The sequence below is a fragment of the Thunnus thynnus genome, chromosome 6, assembly GCF_963924715.1.
Source record: "Thunnus thynnus chromosome 6, fThuThy2.1, whole genome shotgun sequence".
In the NCBI taxonomy this organism is placed as follows: Eukaryota; Metazoa; Chordata; class Actinopteri; order Scombriformes; family Scombridae; genus Thunnus; species Thunnus thynnus.
The window spans coordinates 21,274,784-21,287,439 of NC_089522.1; the positions used below are offsets into that span (position 1 = coordinate 21,274,784).

Consider the following 12,656-nt stretch of genomic DNA (forward strand, 5'->3'; position numbering starts at 1 on the left):
AAAAGACTTTTGAATATGACTTTTGAAAGGCTGCTACACTTTGGGTCATACATTAACCTTTATGTAATGCAATTCCAAAGCATAACAGACCACAGCAAACCAGACTCAAACTGGGCTCTGGAAAAAATGAATAATTTGCATTGCTGCCATCCAGTGCTCGTTTAAAGAAAATACAGCTCAGGCTGACCAGAATAGACCAGTTTGAAAGTACAAGTGTTTTTTCCTACAGGTTCAGAGAAGGTTTAGTCATTGGCTTCCGACACACAAGTATGGTGCCTTATTTTGTCCGATTATAAATAAATAAATGGATACATGAATCTAAAATGAATTACAACTTTTCAATTTTGGGATATTGTTTTTGTTCAGAGAATTATTAACGATTTAAAACTATTCACACCACATGGATTCAGACATGTGTTATGTTTTGCTGTTTCTTCCTTAATTTAGGAGGATATTGCAGCTGTAAAGTGTTACGGCTAGAGAGAAATACCCAAACTCACCCTTTCTTTAGTATCTTTCTTTGTGTCGCTGCAGGTCGCCTGTAAGGCAGAATTCAGGGCTTAAAATCACAATTGTACTTCCTACTTTCAGCCACTCGTGGTTCATACCGGGATAGGCAGCTTACTGTACGTGTAGTTGCTGCAGCTGCTGCTGCACACCCAGAGCAGGCGTTACAAATCTGTCAGCTGTCTGAAGATATTCTTGTCTTTGCGTCTCATTTAATAATTGTTTTCCAACAACACTGCGTCCAAGGTAACTGATCTCTCCACTTTGGTATGTTGAACATTTACAATGTTTATTGTACTGTATCTTTTAGGACATATGGAGCAGTTTTAGGGAGGGTAGGGGGGAGGAGCAGTTTAATGAAAATATGAATGACATTTGCCTGCATGCAGTCAGTTCTTCTAACTATGTATTATATTTTATGTACCTTCTTTTAACAGTGATATTACACAATGGACAAAGACACCGTGTTGACTCATATCCTGCAGTTAAAGGGCATTGCAACACTTCTTGGTGGGGAGCCGCCTATCAGTGTGATAAAGAACAATAAATACATATCCCAGCTGACCCCTGAAGCTCAGGTGCCAGACAAAAATGTGGACAACAACTTGCCCTCCCTTGATCACGCCATCCACACTGCTCTTACTGGTGAAATCAAAACTGTCATACTGGTTGGTCCAGAGGGATCAGGTAAAACAACAGCTCTAGAGAAGCTGGCTGTGGATTGGGCAAAAGGAGAACACCTTCACAACTTCTCTCATGTGTTTCATTTCCGGTTCAGGGAGATGAACTTACTTGAAGGGACTCTCTCCCTGGAGACATTATTGTTAAACCACCACGGTCTTGTCCCTCCTGAGTCCATACCGCTTATTCTGCAGAGGCCTAAGGCTGTGTTATTAATTTTTGATGACTTACATCAGTACAAACACAGTCTGGACCCCTCCGTCCACACCCTCTGCTCTGACCCCAGCCAAGCAGTCTCAGTGTCCTGTTTAGTGGCCAGCTTGCTTCACGGATCGCTGCTGAAAGGAGCTGCCTTCCTGGTGGCGACCAGGCCGACGGGATGTCTGAAATTTCTGAGTGGCAGCCGAGTGGAAGTGTTGGGGTTTCTGAAGCCCCAGAGAGAAGCATACGTTAAGGGGTTCTTCACCGACCAAACTGTTGCCAACAAATCACTGATGCACATGGAAAGGACTCTAGGCTTTTATGATTTCTGTACCTCTCCTAGATTTTGCTGGATGGTTTGCTCTATATACAAGTCTCTAATGGAAGCAGGAGCAAAACTACCTGAAACAGTATCTCAGCTGTATATAGATATCCTGATGCACCTGATTCAGACGCTCTCGCTGAATGAGGCTGGTGTCAGAGAACTAGTGCTGGCTCTTGGCAGGATGGCTGCTCATTGCTCTCTCAGCCAGCATTCGAGCTGCACCAAAGAAGAGATGGATTCCTTTGGCTTCCAGCAGTTTCTTACCTCTCAGACTTCTGTGGGTGTTTTCTTGCAAGTAGATGGCGACCCAGAGTCAGACAGATGTGTCTTCTCCTTCCACTCCCAACTGATGCAGGAGTTTGTCTTGGCCGTGTCTTTCTTTTTGGACAAGTCAACGTTGGAGGGTGTGGAGAAGATGTTGGAAAAGCACAAAGGCCATGCAAAGTTTCTGGATCTCTTCCTGTCAGGGCTGTCGGAGCCAGTTCAGCGCAGGCCGTTGGAGACCCTGCTGGGGGAGTTCAACTTGGATCGGATCACAGATTTCAAACGTTGGTTTAAAAGCAGCTCAGAGACCACACTGAAGGGATGCTACAAAGATGCGCACCAACACTGCTTCCATCTGCTTCACCAAGCTCAAAACGAGAGCTTGGTGAAGGAGATCATCACCTCATCAGTACGAAGAGGCATCAGCTACGGTGATCTGAGCCTCCAGGACTGTGCAACACTGAATTATGTCTTCACGTGCCTCGGTGAGATGGAGCTGTTGAATCTGTACCTTACGAGGGATTTGACGGAGGGGAAAGCAGAGATCCTGGCTCCCGCTATGAGCTTGTCGCGTAAGATAATGTAAGTTATGTTTATAGAAAACATGGTAAGAAATCCAATATCTAGCCATTCACTTCATGTGTTCTATATTCTGTCATGTGTAAGATCACTCTGTTGTGTCCCCCCAGCTTGTCAAGCAGCTTTCTGAGAACTGGAGCTGTCACTCATCTGGCTTCAGCTCTCAGCAGAGGAATCACCACAGATCTGGATCTCTCTCATACCCGCCTTGGTGATGAAAAGTTCAAAATTCTCTGCACTGGACTCAGAGACTGCAAGCTGCACACATTAAAGTAAGATTAGCCAAACATGTTCTTTAACAGGCATTTCCTAAAGGTGAACGTCACTTGATGTTTTGCTCTTTATTTACCTAGACTGGTAGCATGCAGCCTGACAGAGGCCAGCTGTGAAGATCTGGCGTCTGTCCTGACCTCAGCCACCTCTCAGCTGCGTGAGTTAGACATTCTGTTCAACGAGCTCGGGGACCAGGGCATCACGAAACTATGCCAAGGACTGCATAGCCCTCACTGCAAGCTACAGGACCTCCAGTATGTACCTTATATAGTGCAGTATTATGTGTAGCTTCTTAAACGTGTCTCAAAAGTTGACCATTTATGTTTGAATCAATGTTTCATTCACATATTTTCAATATTCAGGTGCCCATATGAACATTGTAACTGGGTTTTCTTGCTATAATCATTCTTCCCGTTCATACTGACCGTTAGAAGCTCTCCTCCAAATGTGCTTACATGGTAAGTGATCGGGGACAAAATCTTTGCACAGAGGGAGGACTATGGGGTTTGTCCCCAATCATGTACATTGAAAGTGCATTATGAAGGGATCTGTGAACAGGAGGAAAGGTTACAGCAAGTAAAAAACCTGTTTCAGTGTTCATTTGGGCATCTGACTGTTGTTGACAGATTTGAAAAATTGTGAGCCTATCCTTTAAGGTTTTAAAAAATGACCAGATTTTGTTTGCTCAAAGCCTACAAGGCTGCAAGTTGACTGAGGCGTCCATGGGGGGTTTGTCAGCGGCTTTGTGTTCTGGCCAATCAGAGCTGAGAAAAATTAACCTGACACAAAACCAGATTGGTGACAGTGGAGTGGAGGCGTTGTGCAAGTCCTTGCAACACCCACTTTGTAAACTGCAGAGCCTCACGTAAGTTTCACCTTTATAAAACTACAGTCAATGCCTTTTCCTCTGATGTGCACCCTGACTTACAAAAGTGATAAAAATATTTCATATCTCTGCTAAATGTTAACACCCTAAAACAATCCAGAATGTGTTGGATAAACAATTACATCCATACAGAGTGATTTCTTGGAATAATTTGGAGTAATTTGCAGTTAATTTTCTGAACATTTTACAGAGAAGGTGATGCAATTTGGTACTAATTATTTTTTTAAAAATGTGTTGGTTAAGTGGTTAAGTCCTGACTCACTATATTTGGGTTCATACATATTCATACAAATTCTTGATAAATTATACTCCTTTAACTGACAGAAAATACTTTGTTTTCAGTGTGTAGTTTTGTGTGTCAAACTACATATTAGCATATTAGGTTGTTTCTTAAAAACTCTATTATGAGCACATTTCCTGTATACTACCACATTATATAACCTTTTCAAAGACATGCTGTAACAGCAGCTACTTTTAGGAAATTATTTTAAAAACCTAATATTCTAATATATTGTTTGACAAACAAAACTACACACTGAAAACTATGTTTGTCGGTTAAAATATTGTCGAGAGTCTAATTTATTTTTGCAAATAAACAACAATGAATAAGTAGGCACACATCAACTACTTAACACCTTTTCTTGCAATTTGTACCAAATTGCACCACACTCTCTGTAAAATGTCCTAAAATTAACTGTTAAATACCTGTAAATTACTTAGAAAATCACCAGGAAATTTGTATAAAATTAAGGGATCTGTAAAATAAAGCATCACCATAAATCCATGTTTTTTGCCGTCTGTGACCATTTATTTTTCTTTCATTCATCCATCTAGATTGTTTGATAGCGATCTGACAGGCACCTGCTGTGCTCATTTGATGGCGGCCTTGATGTCAGACCACTGCTCCCTGACAGAGCTGGATCTGTCAGTGAATGATTTAGGCCAGGAGGGGGTGCTCCAGCTCTGCCAAGCCCTCAGTAGGCCCCAATGCCCAATAGAAAAACTTGGGTAGTCACCTCAACTGAATTAACTTCACTGATTAAGTACCTTTCACAAATATTTGGTGAAATTCAGATAACTGAATTGGTGTATATTCTGCTCTACCCCGCAGGTTGACACGATGTGAGTTAACTGTGTTGGTCTTCGAAGAACTGGGCTCATTGCTGTCAAGTGGGACCTCTCGACTTAAGTCCTTGTCTGTAGGCATAAATCAAGTAGGAGAGCAAGGGGTTAAACATATTTTGGACGCTGTTGCACATCCAAGCTGCCTGTTGGAGGACCTGGAGTGAGTGTACAAAATGATACAGAAACACAAAACACTCCTTACATCATGAGCATTCTTGTCACCCCACATATAAACCTGTCTTCCTTTCTTTCATCGTAGTCTTGAAATGACTGGTTTGACAGATACCTGCGTTGAGCACTTATGTGCTGCTGTAAGAGCCAGTAAGACTTTGAAGAACCTGGAATTGAGAAACAACTCACTGACTGATGCTTCCGTTCCTGCCCTCGTCCAAACCATGCAGGACAGCCACAACATGCAGGAGATGAAGTAAGTGTGATTCATCGTGATTATAAACCACCTTATAAGCCAGTGTGGATTGACAGTTTCACAAAATTTATAGACTATCATCTTAACTACTGCTTTTATCTCCAACTCTTTCAGCCTGAGGTACAACGAGTTCTCTGAGGATGTTTTTGAAATATTGGACGAGTGTGATAAAATAAGATACTGAAGAGGGCGGATTAGTCCATCCATCTCACAGTAAAGAAAGACTGCAGGTTGATCACAAAATGTGTTTAATGCTTCAAGTTCACCATTCATAACATAATAAAAAAATCCTAAATTTTTATCACCGTGATACAATAATGTTTTATTAAGAAACCTTTGTATTTGGTATTTTAAATTGACATTTGGCATTATGGAATTTCTAAGCTTACGGGAAAGTAAGCAGTATATTCAGTAAGGCAGATGCAGTGATTTGTTTTACAGCTGTAAAATATATTACCAATCTGTAATAAAATCTATTTACATGTATAAAATGAGTTTTGACATTTGCATTTGTGTGTATATGCACTGTTTCTACATTTTAGAGCGCACACACACACAGCGAGGTGCAGACTGCAGGCACACTTGCTATAAAACATTTCTCTGTCGCCTCTTTGTAAAGCAGATGTAAACATGACACATTGTAAACCTGACACAGTAAGACAACGCTAAGTCTGTAATCCACACACTATCCAGTCCTCTCTCCATTTGGACTCAGCAAATCTTCATAAGTGAAAAAAAAAAAAGAAAAAAAAAGTTGACTTCTTTTCAAGAGGTCAAAGTGACACAGTGGGTTTCACAGGCGCAAAGGAGGTGAAGAAAAGCCACACAATATCCTCTCTTGGCACTCAATGGTCATGACTGTCTCCATTCAGGATACCGGTGTGTCTGCCGTCTTTTGGTTTTAGGGTCTGACTGGGTTTTTTACTGCAACTGGAATTAATCTCCTCGTCCGAGCTGCTATCGATGTCACTGCGGTCGTCTTTTGACACCTGAAAATAAAACAGTAAAACTGTCATTCTAACAACAGGAACAGTGAGGAAAGTAAAAACAAGACAAGCCATCCTCTGTGAGGCTATCAGTGTCATAACACGCTCACAATGACAATGCTAACATGCTGATGTAATGCATGTGTGTAATGTTTCCAATGGGAAAAGAGTAACACCCACACATTTACTCCAAAGCAACAATCTTTATTCGAATAGACTCTGATCTTCATCAGGTCAAACATGACCTTTTTTTTCCATAATGTGCAATATCTCCTCCCAACTCCCTTTTTATTGAAGGGAGTTAAATACAAAAATAAGTTTCATAAAGAAAAGTGTTTCATTTTTTCCCCCACTTTAAAGAAATCCAAACCCAAAATGCTGTTAGACAAAACCTAGGACTGTCACATATTCATACATAGCCCACCCAAATACAATCCCTGTCCTGATGTAAATATCAATATCCCATAAGTGATGTAAAGGCTATTAAGTCTCTTTGTTTTTAGTGAAATTTAGCAGATTTTGTGGGACACTGATAATTATAATCAGTGGGCAGGGCTTTATATAGACCCCAAAAATGTTTGGGAAAAGCTATCCCAATAATTCTGCTGCTGTGGGCAAGACGAAAACATGTGACTGAGACTGCAAGATGTGTTGTGGCATCTGTCCCATTTTCCATAAATATGAGAGTACATTTTAGCCAATTTTGATTTAGAAAAGGTGTACCCTATGTATAATCCTGAACTGTAAAAGACTGAAGTGGGCACAGGAAGTCGTAGTGCCATTTTTTTCTGCAGGAAAATTAGGAAATAAAGTAATAATAATAATAAACAAATGCCTGATTTGAAGATTCCTAAAAAAAACTGCTTGAGATAAATTATACTTAGTCATTAAATCCTGGATCAAATCGTTGCCTAGTTGAATAAATATTATGGCTTGGGAGTAAGTGTGTGGGTGTTACTTTTTTCCTATGGGTGCTATTTTTTAATAGCCTTGCACCAACGGGATGTGCCTATGTTTACACCCCTTCAATCTAACATGTTTTACAATGGTCACCATCTTAGTGCTGTGTGTTAGCGTGCTAACATTCTAACATTTGCTAATTAGCAGAAAACTAAGTACAGCTGAGGATACTGGGAATGTTAGTTTTGCAGGTATTTGGCCAAAGAACAGGACAAAGTGAGCTGATGATGGTGCTGGATGAAAAGTCAAGGGATAACCAAAGTTATTGCAACCCACTCTGAGGGGAATATGAACATCTATACCAAATTTCATGGTAATTCTGTCCAATAATTGTTGAGACATCTCACTTAAAACAAATATCAACCCGCTGGTGGCACTAGATGAAAAGTTATGTAATCACCAAAGTTATTAGGATTCATCCTATGGGGACCATGAATGTTTGTACTGCATTTCACAGCAATCCATATTTCAGTAAATATGAAAATATCTCTTTTGAGATATTTCTGTACAGACTTAAGTGGTGGACCGACATTGCCATAAATAGAGCCACAACACCAGCGTAGCTAAAATTATAATTCACACAACAGACAAACAGACTAACCTTTCCCTTGAATATGGCTTTGATAGCAATGCGAGCGATGAGGTAGAACCAGATAATGTGAAGAACCTGCAGGACCAACAGCAACCCATTGAACAGCCACCAGGACTGGTATGGCCCAGCTATCTCCCAGCTGTCAAACAAAACACTGTAAACAATCCTACAACAAACACAAACACACACACACACACACACAAACACACACACACACACACACACACACACACACACAGGTTACTGGAGCTCTCAATGCATTTTTTACAATTACATTTTTCATTAAGGCAGTAATTAAGTGTAAAAACGGCCTCTAATAGTTAAACATGTGACAAATTGACAAAAGTATGTCATTTAATATGTAAATAAGCTCTCATTTGTCTCACCAGAAAGGATAGATGACAAGTCGAGTGAGGAAAAAGCTTATGCTGAACACCACAAACAGGCCATCACATAGCCGCTGGTATTTGGCATAGTTGGCCAGCTTGGCTGCCTTGGGGAGTAAAGAAGGCATGAATTATTTTACAGTGATACAATAACAAACTCATCGCTGTAATGCTAGTGAAACAGGTATTTTCTGTCAGGCAGGTAGTACAAGTAGTTTGAGATGTTGTTGTTGTTGTCCCCAGCTGTAATTATCTTGCCTGTGCCAAGAAGCAGATTTACTTTGTTATCTGGAAATTTTTACTGAGTTGAAACCCGAAAACCTGTTTCTGGTGTCAAACCTTTCCAAATAACCTGCTTCTTGGAGCAGGTTCCACAGGTTACTAAACATCATCTTTATCACTGGGTTTTTTACCTCAAGAAAGATGTCAGATGCATCATGCACACACATGACCATAGTACCCATTCTTATCATGTTGTTGGCGTAGGAGAATGTGATGAGGATTATGGTGGCCAGGTGGTGGACAAGCATGATGATGAAATCCTGTCATCGGTGAAATGAAAAGAGATGACAGAAAGAGAGAGAGAGAGAAGAAAGGTAGATTAGTAAATAGGACACTCAAGCAATCCACAGTGTAAATTTATGAGCACATATAAATACCAATGGAACAATGAGACTTAGCACATTCATCACGACTGTCAATTACAACACCTCCTGAAAGACCTTGAATAAATACTGAGATGACAAGCTAATGTGAGGCTATACATAAGAAGCGTTGCATATCTGTGTGGTGCAGCAGCATTTCAGTGTCTAACCTGTTTTGCTAGAGCATAAAATCATGAGCTGATTCTTTTATATTGCCATTTGTTATAATTACTGTGACGGTTAAGCCTGTTAACACATATCCTTTAAGAAATTCATAAAAGTGGATAAGATATGAAAAGCTAGCACAGTAGTTATAATACAAATGGTGTTAAGTATTCAGTGGGACGACTGAGAGGCAGCACAATAGTGTTAGTTAAGCTGATGTTGACTCACCTTACGCTTTACGTCTATGAACTGGGAAAACATCAGAGACCAATAGAAAGCCAGCTCTGCCACATAGTGATTGTATTGTCCGGGACTCAGCGGCTTTGGGAAGGAGTGCAACAAAAAACACCTTTAACAAATATATAGCCCCACTAACCTGCCAACATTATGGTGCAGGGTTTCCCACACACAGACTTTATTTGGGCGGGCGGCCCAGGTATATTAACAACCGCCAAAATATATTTGGCAACCCATTGACAGATTGTAGAAGTAGTTAAAAACAATAAAAATATTAACCTGAAGAGGATACTTGTGCCAGCACTGCCTGACGTCCCACATCCAGGGAGACTGAGGGAAACAGATAAAATGTGAATAAGATTAAGCCTGTCTCCGGTTTGACGACATATTATTACTTCATACCTGTTCAGCAAGCTTACATGAAAGCCAAAGTACGTCAGTGCAACAATATCAGTATTGTGCAAAAAGCATACAGTACGCTAGTTCAACTCACCGTCCACAAATGGTGAATGGCATAGATAAAAATCCCCAGGTAAAATGTAAATCGCCACCTGACGTGACAGAAAAGAGTAGAATTGGGAAACAGAGCAGCGTCACTTGAACTCTTATAGAATAATGTTTACACGTGGAAGCACACAATACAGCGGTTTATTAGGAACCTACATGCTCTCACAGAACTTTTTCTGCATACTGGGCTTGTCTTGGTTGCGACGGATGCGAAACCATCTCTGAATTTTCCGTACATCCCAGTCCAGCTGCTTGGAAAGTCCCTCCAGTTGCCTTGTGTCTGGACACTTGAGGAGGACAGTACAGGACAATTACAAAGTTACCTGATTTCTGTAGCACACAAGTTTTACATGTTGAACCAGAAAGGAATGTCGCACTGAAAGATATATTTACTCAACATATCATTATGCCTGTGGTGGTGTATTCAAGTGCAAAAACATCAGTATTCCAGTGTGTCGAGGAACATTAAATGGACTACAAGACAAACGTGGGCCTTGTTTTGTACCGTTTTAGACTGATACACCCTCTCCAGGACAGCATTGGGTTGAGCTTGCCGATGCACTCCCGCCTGAATCTGAAGTATGTGGGCACAGGGCTTGGCCACTAGCCTGTATACACACAGACGAAGGCAAAAAAAAAAAAAAAAAGAGAGAGAGTGAGGGTGGGGGCAGGGAGGGGACATAGAGATGGTGTGGTATTGAGAGATATTCAGACAAGGACAGAGAGAGAGAGAAGTTACCCACTTTTTGCAGGCTGTGGGAACAGATGAGACTATTAGACAAGACTTGCAACAAGCTTCCTTCACTGACATAAACTGCTGAGCTTTCGCAGTTTGCCCACAAAGTTACATCTGACATGTATGCTAGTGTGTGTGTGTGTGTGTGTGTGTGTGTGTGTCTTAAAGGGAGAGCATAATAGAGGCTATAGGGGAGACACAGGCAAGCGTTAGAAAGAAGGGATCCCTGGGGAATGTAGCACCTAGTCTAAACAGAGCGTGATGATCTGTCATGTGAGTGTACGAGAGACAGAGATGGGACGGACGCCTCTAACCAAAATACTGATGTGTGTCACAAGATCATCCGGTTGAGTTGTCCAGTGTTCATGCTCAAACTCAGAGCCACTTGTTTATAACATCTCATTCTTACAACAACCCACTTATCTGAAATAGTTTTCCCCCAACATGGAAAAAGACCGAATAAATAGACGTGCAGACCTGGTTTTGGCCTTCCCCTTCACTGGCGATTTCACTCTAAATAAAGAGCTCTTCAGAAAGTCAGGGCCGCTTACACGACCCCTTATTTAGCTGAACTTTACAGTAAAAAGATGGTGGCTAGTGGTATTTCTACCATGATATACTGCACAGAAGCCCCTAAATGACACACTCAATGCTCTGTTCGCACATCAGACTGTGTGACAATTGTATGCCATCTATATCTGTTTCTATCCAAACCATCCTTAGAAAACTATCCCTGCTGGGTGAGTGAGGTGAACAAGCCAGAGGAGTGATATTCATGTCATCACCTCAAAGGAATGCTAACACTGTTAAAGGAGAGGCTAAGACAAAAGCAACAACAGTGAATCCTCCTAATCTATATGATCACACCCCTCCTATATTTTATCACGAAACAAAAAGGGAGAGAGGCATCTGTCACACAAAGAGACAGTGGCTGAAACAGAAGTCAAAGTGCATTTGTATAAGGGATTTTCATTTCAACTAAAATGTGTGTCTGTGTGCCTACAGAGAGGTGGTTCTCTGTAGTTTCCAGATTGTTTGTGTTCATAAAGTTTGATTGAACTGTCCAAGATCATGGATATACATATTATCTTACATATAATCATATTATCAATAAAATAAGATCCCTGCAAAGAGTATAGGATAACAACAACCTAGCCATACTTGTAGTTGTTTGTTTTCTCCTTTATGAGCACAGATGCCACATGAGCTTGAAGCCCACAATCAGAGTACTACCACAGACCAGGCATCCAAGTGAAGAACTGCACTAGAATTATTTAATTTTTTAGGTTTTTATCATTTCATGGTTTATAGTTCTTGTGGAAGTTGATAACTTTGTACTGAGGACATGATAGAAGTGAATGCATATCAATAAAAAAGGTGTGTAAAATACAAAACAGTATCTTTCATGTCTATTACCTCTGTTTAAATGATGACATTCACCTACCAAATATACAATTTAAGCCACTTAAATATGTGACTCATTAAACAGAAAACACGAGTAAGTAAATCACTGTGGCAGAAAAGTCACTGTTTAACAGCAACGACCCAACAACAAAACAAGGCCCACGTTTACCTTTCAAAAAGCAGTCTCAGAAGAAAAACTCCGACGGCCAGCGGCAGGGCGTACAGTATCTGTCCCACCCGGGGATACTCCATGCCGGGTGGCGGATGCTCCAGGTCCACCCACGAAACATTTTCGGGAAGCCAAAATCTCTCATTCCAAAACCAGGCTGAGATAGAGGAAGTCATCGGGGAAAGAGAAAACACTCGAGATTAGCAGCAGCAGCAAACTAAACCGGGAGGGTGGAGGTTTGGGGAGGGGGGGGGAAACTACTTGTCGCACATCTGGTGGTTTCTGTTAAGTGAAAACCCTCTCGGTGATGTCTCCACCTTCCTTCCTTCACATTACACTGACGCTAAGTTAAGCATCACCTCTGGAGTGAACTGGACGGACCGCTAGCTTGACACGTAAAGACTGAAAGGCAACACCCACCACAAAACATGAGGCAACCCACTCAATGAAGTTTTCCACTTGGAGGATGAACTCTTTTATTGTAGACTTCCTCTCCTGCAGTAAAAGCTTCATTATGCCTTGAAAGTAAGTAACTTAGGAGCTTTGCTGAGGAGTTAATAGCAGTTAATGTTAAAGTTAAAGTCAACCGTTTCCAACACACA

The 12,656-nt window shown here is 41.1% G+C and overlaps 2 protein-coding genes across 4 annotated transcripts; one reads left to right on the plus strand and one right to left on the minus strand.

Annotated features, from left to right (window-relative positions):
• Nucleotides 1-611: 611 nt before the first annotated feature.
• On the plus strand, nucleotides 612-5,522 carry si:ch73-233m11.2 (NACHT, LRR and PYD domains-containing protein 3). Of its 2 annotated transcripts, none has more exons than XM_067592538.1 (9): nucleotides 612-753; nucleotides 945-2,560; nucleotides 2,668-2,829; nucleotides 2,911-3,084; nucleotides 3,522-3,695; nucleotides 4,551-4,724; nucleotides 4,828-5,001; nucleotides 5,101-5,268; nucleotides 5,383-5,522. In XM_067592538.1, exons 2-9 carry the CDS (start codon nucleotides 957-959, stop codon nucleotides 5,450-5,452), a joined length of 2,700 nt encoding a protein of 899 aa, XP_067448639.1. In that variant the 5' UTR covers nucleotides 612-753; nucleotides 945-956; the 3' UTR covers nucleotides 5,453-5,522. The 2 variants fall into 2 exon arrangements, with proteins under 2 accessions (XP_067448639.1, XP_067448640.1); XM_067592539.1 differs by having other exon boundaries at nucleotides 625-774.
• LOC137184663 (ceramide synthase 5-like) lies at nucleotides 5,500-12,586 on the minus strand. Of its 2 annotated transcripts, XM_067592545.1 has the most exons (11): nucleotides 12,475-12,586; nucleotides 12,055-12,211; nucleotides 10,251-10,353; nucleotides 9,902-10,032; nucleotides 9,732-9,789; nucleotides 9,518-9,568; nucleotides 9,230-9,322; nucleotides 8,606-8,734; nucleotides 8,193-8,299; nucleotides 7,816-7,972; nucleotides 5,500-6,257 (listed from the first exon to the last, which is right to left on the minus strand). In XM_067592545.1, exons 1-11 carry the CDS (start codon nucleotides 12,482-12,484, stop codon nucleotides 6,114-6,116), a joined length of 1,140 nt encoding a protein of 379 aa, XP_067448646.1. In that variant the 5' UTR covers nucleotides 12,485-12,586; the 3' UTR covers nucleotides 5,500-6,113. The 2 variants fall into 2 exon arrangements, with proteins under 2 accessions (XP_067448646.1, XP_067448645.1); XM_067592544.1 differs by having other exon boundaries at nucleotides 12,055-12,586.
• Nucleotides 12,587-12,656: the final 70 nt, after the last annotated feature.

What these genes read in the sequence shown, in the direction of transcription:
- si:ch73-233m11.2 (XM_067592538.1), top strand. Translation starts at nt 957, where the DNA reads ATGGACAAAGACACCGTGTTGACTCATATCCTGCAGTTAAAGGGCATT. An exon ending in AGCTTGTCGCGTAAGATAAT is followed by an intron (nt 2,561 to 2,667) that starts GTAAGTTATGTT and finishes GTGTCCCCCCAG; the next exon opens with CTTGTCAAGCAGCTTTCTGA. An exon ending in CACAACATGCAGGAGATGAA is followed by an intron (nt 5,269 to 5,382) that starts GTAAGTGTGATT and finishes CAACTCTTTCAG; the next exon opens with CCTGAGGTACAACGAGTTCT.
- LOC137184663 (XM_067592544.1), bottom strand. Translation starts at nt 12,230, where the DNA reads ATGACTTCCTCTATCTCAGCCTGGTTTTGGAATGAGAGATTTTGGCTT. An exon ending in CCATTCACCATTTGTGGACG is followed by an intron (nt 9,569 to 9,731) that starts GTGAGTTGAACT and finishes TGTTTCCCTCAG; the next exon opens with TCTCCCTGGATGTGGGACGT. An exon ending in TCATAGACGTAAAGCGTAAG is followed by an intron (nt 8,735 to 9,229) that starts GTGAGTCAACAT and finishes CACCGATGACAG; the next exon opens with GATTTCATCATCATGCTTGT.